At 31.9% G+C, this 8,732-nt stretch overlaps 1 protein-coding gene across 1 annotated transcript; it reads right to left on the bottom strand.

Moving 5' to 3' along the window:
• Nucleotides 1-4,304: 4,304 nt before the first annotated feature.
• Nucleotides 4,305-8,360, bottom strand: LOC145169401 (uncharacterized). Its single transcript, XM_079087962.1, has 3 exons — nt 7,964-8,360; nt 7,628-7,836; nt 4,305-4,996 (listed from the first exon to the last, which is right to left on the bottom strand). Exons 1-3 carry the CDS (start codon nt 8,271-8,273, stop codon nt 4,535-4,537), a joined length of 981 nt encoding a protein of 326 aa, XP_078944088.1. The 5' UTR covers nt 8,274-8,360; the 3' UTR covers nt 4,305-4,534.
• Between the last annotated feature and the right edge of the window lie 372 nt (nt 8,361-8,732).

Below are 8,732 nucleotides of genomic sequence, written 5' to 3'. Positions count from 1 at the left end.
TCTTCTTTTTCGACTTCTTGGATACATGATCTGAGTGCTTTATCTTTTTTTAGGAGAAAAAGTAGTTCCCTGGATGTATTTTTGTTATGAGAGTAGAGAAACACTGTTTTCATCCAACTTTGCTAAAATAGAATCTGGAATAATTACTAGATGTGAAAACTCAGAGTCAGATGCAATACGAATCCTATATGGTGTCATACGAAAGAATTGTGGAAGTGTGCCTTCTAGAGTCTCATCTAGTGTAAGATTACTATTATTGATGACATCACGAATAATGATAGACCACCAGCGAGGATGATGAATCAAAAACTTATTTTTTGAGGCAGGAATAAAGGTGAGGAAGTCTTCCCAAACAATGGACATGTAGTCGACATTGATATCATAGAAAAGTCCATACATGACAATCCAAAGATCTCTTTTACCACGACTGCGTCCACCAACAGATCCGAAAAACATCGAGTGAGGACGAAACTGAGAAAGTGCCATGGCGTGGGAAGTCGAGCTTTCTTAATTCTTGAAAGGTTTGGTTCAACTTTTTCTTTAAATTTGTATCTCATTTCCTTGAACATTGTCAACAGTTGAGCAGAAGAAGTTGTGACAAATGTTGAAGGTTTACATAAACAATCGCTTAGACCTAAAGAAATTGCGAACTCTTCTTTAGTGAGAACCAAGTTAGTTCGACAAAGGTTAAATTCAACATCAAGCTTTTTTGACTTTGCTCTTAGCGATATAGCTACAGATTGAAAGACGTCTGAAATAAGAGACTGTGGAGTTGGAGAAGTAGTTAAGAGTGGATATGTCAGTGGGCATTTTTGCAAATATTCAAAAATGACACCAACTTCTTGAGGTTGTACCTGAGTTTTAAGAAGTGCAATATAGTTTGATACATCCATAGCAAGTCGAGGTAATGATGTGCCTGCTACAGTGGAAGGTCCAGTTGCTTGAGTTTTGGATGACTTATAAGACACCTTTTCTTTAGAAGTTTTTCCATCTTCTTTGGAAGCCATGTCTTAAAGAAGAACAAAAATTGGAATTAATTGTTATTTAAAGAGATATAGCTAGAGAGTAGTAGCATATGATCTTAACTAAATTCCAAAAAAAGAAGGGGGGGGGGGAGAAAAAAAATATGTGAATTTGCATCAACTAAACAAGTTTGTGACTTGAGTAGTATTGTTGATTCAAGTATAGACAAGAGAAATCTGCAAATTCATATTCACTAGGTATAGGCCAGAAAGTAAATGACATGACAAGTAGGAATAAAAGAGAAAGGACTTGATGTCATGTAAAACGGAAATAAAAAATTGATGTTACTAAATCATAGAAAAAGTGAAAGGATCTAGTAAAACTGTTAAGCCATGACCTATGATGACTATTCCATAGAGACAGTAAGTGACAACTATTTACGTAAATCCAAGAACACATGGTATAGTGAATGGATTTAGATAGAGTTCAAAAAGAAAAAATGCGTTGATCTTAAAAGAACATATAAATGAAATGAAATTAAAGATCACAAAAGAATAAGAAAAGAGACGTTACCTTAAAGAAGAAGAGTGAAGGTAATAGACTTGTGACAATGAAAAGCAAAATATGCACCAATAAGTATAATGCTCACAGGTGAGACGTGATCAAAGGATTAACACTAAATAATCTAAGCATGATATGTAAAAGTGAATTAATGATCAATAAAAAGAAAGAGCAAAACAAAACAAAAGAAAAATGATGCTCATCCAATATGATTGCAACAAGAAGAAGTGTGCACAAAGATAAGTGATAGCCAATACTAAGGGAACCTGGCCATAGGAACATATGTATAGACAAGTGAGTGCACGAAATCATCAATAAAGGAAAGACAACAATATAACATGAGGATATGTGAACAATCGAGAGAGGTATGACTTACCAGTTGATGTTTTGTTGAATCAATGAGCAACATAAAGAAAAAGCAACACTTTTGACCTTGAGATATTTAAATCTATGTTATGTCAAGAGAAGAAAAAAAAGAACTTTAGAAAGTGTACACCATGATCATCATTGAGTGTAAATAAGTAGAATGAACACTTACCTAGAGTGATCAAGAAATGTGATGCTCAACAAAAAATGATGATCGACCATGTGATGACAATCACTGAACACATGATGATCCAATAATCAATGTTAACTTGACTATGATGTACATGCAAAAGAAAAATATACATACAACATATGATGATGCTCATAAAACTAACTTCTGACAACTAGGGTTTCATAAAAAGATTGTGATGCTTACCTAGAATTTGGAGATGATCCACTCAAGAAACAAGGTTGGATGATGATGCTTCAACAAATAGTTGATAATGCTAAAAAAACTAGGGTTTGACCAAAACAACAAAAAAAAACGATACTAGGGTTTAAGAAACACGATTATTAGGGTTTAAGAAACACGATTATTAGGGTTTTGAAACAAAAAAAATAATGATGCTGACCTAGGTTTTGAGAGTGGAGCAAGATGTGATGTAGAGAAGAGGTTGATCCAGTCGATGGTAGCACTTCGAGATGGTGGTCGTGATCCGATGACCATGGCGCAACAAGTGAGTGTCATAAGGGTTGTTGATCATGAAGGTTGTTGATGCTCCAAGTGATGATTGATGATGAGGGTTTATGGCGCACAGAGGGTTGTTTGTAGGGTAGATGGCGCAAGATGGTGGTGTGCGAAAGTTGATCACGAGTGTTGTTGCTCATGATAATTATTGATGGAGCAAGAGAGCTTGTTTCGACTTCTGGATCAAGAGAGTTACGAATGGGGTAATTTCACCAAGGATACTTATAGAGAACGGCTAGGGTTAAAAGGAGTGTGCTACAAAATAGGTATGGCACAATAGTAGGTTTCTTGTGGCGCAAGTGGGGAAATGAACGAGTGTTAGGATGTTTCGTCTTAAAAAAAACACGGCTTAGGTTTTAGGGTTTACTTGGCGCAAGTAAGGAAGAGGTTGGAGTGTGAGGCAAGAAAAAAACTTGTTGCGACAGAGAAAAAAAAAAGGAATGGCGATAAAGGGGTTGATGGCGCAAGAGGTTGTTTTCGATTAGGTTTTTGTGCCAAAAAAAGGGGATACTGTTTAGGTTAAGAAGAATATGGCACAAGAAGGTTTTGGTCGTGTGATGTGCAAGAGGAAAAGGTTGAGTGAGAGGCAAGGAAGGCTTGTGGCGCAAGAGAAGTAGAAAAGAAGGGACGACGCAAGAGGCTTGTGTTGATGTGTGAAGGTGCGCCAAGTGGCGATTGAAGTAACATTTGGTGCAATCATTGCTCTTCAATGACTAAAAGTATAAAATTTGACAGTAACTATTAAGAAAAAGACGACAAAAGAAGATGAAATCCCAAGGACGAAAAGCTGATTTATAGGAATAATGTATGAAAACTGAAACACACGTGATAATTATATTTATTAGCCACACTATATTGTCATACGTGTATAAAAAAATAATAAGGTATGAGGAAATATAACTGGAGTCCATGTGTTATTAAATTTACAAACAAATAAAAGTAAAATGCTATTTAAGAAATGGTTCATGAATTTACAAAAAATAAAATGCTCAAAGTATGTTGCTATTTTCAAAGATTTCTGAACTTCAATAATTTGTAAAAGTAGCAACCTAATTTGTAATATATCAGAATGAGTCTATATGATAGATAGAACCGTTTACGAAGCAAATCTCAATAGAAAATATGAATAAAATCGTATTCTAGCATGCAAGATAATTGTTTTCAAAATAAAAGTACAATGTTTATTTGCTTCTATAAATCATCTATAAAAGTATGATGATTTATGAAATTCAAATCATCAAAAAATGTAAAAGAAAAAAAATTGTAACAGAGGGAGAACACGAAAGCAGATGTGCATAATAGTTCTTGACTTACAGTTTTGAAGACAACAAAGAAGAAACTGGTAATATGAAATCGTTGTTTGTAATTGGAATTGGAAGTCCTGATATTAAGATGATTTTCAGGGATTGAATTATATCCCTTAAGGTTTGAAATTTGTATTTATTGTATTTACATATTTAAAACATGAGATATTGACATATTAAAACTAATTACCTTAATTTTAGAAATGAATAATTATTGATTTTATTTGATTTCCCTATTTAGTATTCTTGGACAGGAAAAACTTCTAAGAGTTGTTGTGGTAATGCCACGTGGCGTAGAGGAGGTTTAACATAATGTCATGTGACGGTTTAAGGTTTTGTTTATTAAGAATAGAGATAGAGATAGAGACTCCTCCATAAAATTAGAAGCCTTGCCATATTTGACATATTTAAATTTAAATACATTAACGTTTTCAACCCAATCAAATACAAGAAACAATTAACGATAAAACTATTACATATTTATACCTCCTAATTAATCATTTAATTAATTAATTAACATCCCATACCTAACTAAATCAAACTGAATTTATATAATAAATCTCTCCTCTTTCTTCCTCTCCAAACTTAATTTACAAATACAAACACTCAGAAGTTATTAATTAATCATAACATCCAATTAATTAATATGAAATCATGCAACACTAATGATATTATCTCCATTACTACTACTACTACTATTACTACTATTAAAGCTACCAGACATTTCTTGAAATTTAACCACAATATGTCTTGAGGGTGATGATGATTGTTGGTCAGAAGAGGTTGTGGGCGTGGAGGTGGAAGTGGATGTGGTGAGATTTAGTGTTAAGGGCAGCGGTGGTTCATGGTGTTTGTAATTATTCGTTGTGCTTAAATTGAGTTTGGCCATTTTGGTAGATGGTGGTATGGGGATTGGAGGCATAAGATTTCCCGCGTGTTTGGTTGTAGATGGACGTCCGAGTGTCAGAGTGTCGAATGAGTTATGATCTCCGCCTCCGGTGAGTTGTAGCCTACTTGGAATTAATGGAAAAGATGTCATAACATATTTTTCCGGCTCATATTTTAAATTTGGTGGTGGCTTTTGATTCATGTCATCGTTTAACGAATTCAGGCACTGCAAATCGAACAAGAATTTTATATGAAATTATGGATATGATTATTACAAGTGTTTTTACATATATAAATAACTCATACATTTGATATGATCTTTCTATCTATCTGTTGTCTAAAGCTTTATATTATTTTCTAACTAAGTTTATTTAAATTATATAATTCAGGATAAATAATTCATCTTTTAATTATAATAAATTTAATTTTTTTTAATGCATTAACTACTATAAATGAATGTAAATTTTTTCAATAACTTGATTATAAATCTTTTTAATAATAATAGTAATAATAATAATAGTATAGATTAATATAATAATTAAATAGATTTTATTAAACATCATCATTTTAAAAGTTATATCAGTATTTGTTATTCTAAAGGCTTAATTAAAACACTTTTAAAATAACTAAAAATGTCCAAAGAAATTGAATAAAAATTAATTAATAATAGCAATGGTTAGAAATAATATTAGAATTGGAGTTTTAAAAGGAAAATTAAAAATTATATTAACTAAAAAAAGACATAAATGATATAACTAAAAATTATGTTACTGTAAAATAAATAGTTTTTATATGAATAAATAAAATGGTCGAAACAAAAAAAAATAAGTAAAATAAATAATTAGCGAATTAATAGTTATTTTTAATATTAAATCAAAAATTACCCAATTTTATTTATGCATATACCGATAACAGCACTCAAGATGAAATAAGACTTCAACCCCCAAATTTCTAACGCACGTTTATTTTGTGATATGATTTAATTAAGATAATGACAATATTTTTATATAAATTTCTATATTTTGAAGATATAATAACGATACCGACAATTTCTAGAAGAATCCATCCATATATGTCAAGCTTATGACCAAATATAATAACCAATCATTTTATATTTCGGAAGATATGAAATAGGGAAATACCTAAAAAATGTAATTGATATATTATCGTCGATATTTTTTAGAACATATTTTATTTCTCTTCAATGCGTCGGCATTTGTCATGTCATTTTAATAAGCGTTGATTGTAAATGGGGCATATTACTTCATAGATGCTTAGAAATAAATAAATAAATAAAATGGTGTTAACCTATTAAGAGTTAATGCATCCAATTTAATTAATAATCATTATCCAATTGAGTTTTAGAGCATGCAATCTCAATGATTCATATGTATATCGTCTAAGACATGTATTTTACATCTTTTAGAACATGCATTTTACATGTTCATTCACAGTATAAAAACGATGGGGGCTGTATATATTCTAAATTAACATGTTCATTCACAGTATAAAAACGATGGGGGCTGTATATATTCTAAATTTAACCAAACACCTAAAGTCTAAAAAGAATGTTTACCAAAATCCTATCTTTTACACCTTTGCATGATGGTACCATTTATATAATTAAAGGTGGACCAAAGGACTCCAGGTACACTCTCTTTAATTATACTTGTTTTATTCATTGTCTTTTGAGTAAAATACACATTATATCCCTATATTTTATAAAAAATCACAAGTTTAGTCTAAATTTTAAAATTGTTACAACATCATCCTTAAGTTTCCATTTTTGTTGCACATATCTTCCTTACCCATATAAAATGATTTCAAATTTTGGATTGAACTTGCGAGTTTGTGTAAAACATAGAAAACATATCTACAATGAAATGCAAACTTAAGGATGATGTTGAGACAATTTCAATATTTGGACTTAACTTGTAATTTGATTCAATCAAAAGGACCAAATCTGTAATTTTCTCTTTGTTCTTTTTCTTTATTACTAAATTGATAGACTTAATTTCAACCAAGGAGATTAAAGATTTGTGTGGAGTTCCTCCATTCACACAACTAGTTGGTGGTGGTGATGATCGTTGTGTTGGTGGTGTAGAAGAATCCATCAATCTATGTCAACTTTTATGACCAAATATAATAACCAATCATACTATATTTCGGAAGATATGAAATAGGGAAATACCTAGAATATATAATTGGAATATATTTTGATGTATTTCCAAAATATACGTAAATAAAACAAAAGATTGACATATAAGGAAACAAAATAGTATCATTTCACTACTCCGAGTGTTGTTTTCGCTTCTTCTTTTTTTTTAATGTTTAAACATTAATTGCATAAGTTGTTTGGAAACAAATATATATAAATAGTATGGTTACAAATCAGGTGTTCTATTTTTAATCATTAGTTTGGTAAAGAATTGTAGATACCGAAAAGATTCAGCAAATATGCTAGTTATTTTATATTTAACGGTTGACATCATGTGCTACATCTATTAAAAAAAAAGCAACGATTCTATAAAATAATACAAGATAACTTAATTTGTGTACCAAAAGCTTTTATTAATAAATGAATGACTCAGGGATATCATTTTAAATTATAAATAATTTAGATTTTTATTAGGTTTATTTTATGATTAGCTAAATGGTTGGTTTAATGTTCCACCATATGATTCGCTTATTTGCTTAATTCTAAAGCAGCTGCTTTTAAAGATAACCATCTAATAAACATACCAACATAACTTTTTTAATTTCTACAGTTTATTTGATAGATTAGACCACTTATATTTTTTAAACCATTAAATTTATGAAAAGGAATTGAATTAAGATAAAATACGTAAAACGGTACCGTATCAGTGGTAATATCAAAGAGGCTGGATCTCCGGCGACGCCTGTTGTGGTTTGTTCGCCGGAGAAAGTACTTCTGAGCATGGCTAGCCACCTGAGTCGGAGTGCGTGTTTTTACAAAGTTTCTGGAAATTCCTCTCCAATCTCCTTTCCCTACCTTCTGTAATCCGACCAAAAACAACCGGTGTTCCTCCTCCGTCCATGGTACTCCTATTCATCTCAAAATCAAACAGAAAAACAAACTTACGGATTACAGATTGCTAAATCAGAAAAACTAGAGAGTAGAAGATCGAAGATAAACTTATTAATTGAAGGTGGATCGATTGTTGAATAGTACCTCTCTTCCTCTCTCGACTTCGCGCTGAGAGATGAACGACGTCATCGGAGGCATATCCGGCAGCATCAATATTTGATTCCTGTGGCTGTTCGTCATACTGAACGAGATTATTCATGCTTGCACTCTTCCTGAATGAAGATCCTCCTCCTCCGCCTTCCATTAATCTAACTCCAAATAACATGATACCTTTACCCCGGATTCCTCCGCTGTTCATGGCTGACGAAAAGGCTGCTGCACCACCAATTCCTCCTCCTCCACCACCACCATCAGTACCCCCAGATTCTGAGTACTTTCCAGGCGCGATCGCCATTATCTCTCTTAGAGAGAGAGAAAGAGAATCAATGGATTGAGAGAAAATGGGTTTGATAGGTATATAGTTGTTAATATGGTATTTCTAGGGTTTAGTATATACAAAAAGAACATGTACTCTCTAATAAGCATGACTCGTGAGGCCCCGCTTAGATGGTACGCAGGACCACTGCTCATGTGTGCGCCTAACTTAATCATCACCGTTGAAAATCATTTACTTCTAATTTGTTTTAATTTTGTTACATGGTTGGAAATTAAGTAGTCTAATCTTTATAAAAGAATATTTAAAAAAAAATAAGCAACCTTTTCTTTTTGTAAAATAACCAAATACTTGGGAACATAGTATTCCATAATGGTGGTATTCACTCAGGAGATCGTATTCCGAAAACACATTCCGGACCATGTATTTCGGATAAAAACCTTAATTTTCGTCTCGTGTATATATATATATATATATATA

The sequence above is a fragment of the Lactuca virosa genome, chromosome 4, assembly GCF_052849685.1.
Source record: "Lactuca virosa cultivar CGN04683 chromosome 4, Lactuca_virosa_CGN04683_v6, whole genome shotgun sequence".
Lineage (NCBI taxonomy): Eukaryota > Viridiplantae > Streptophyta > Magnoliopsida > Asterales > Asteraceae > Lactuca > Lactuca virosa.
This window is presented reverse-complemented; position numbering and strand designations above follow the sequence as displayed.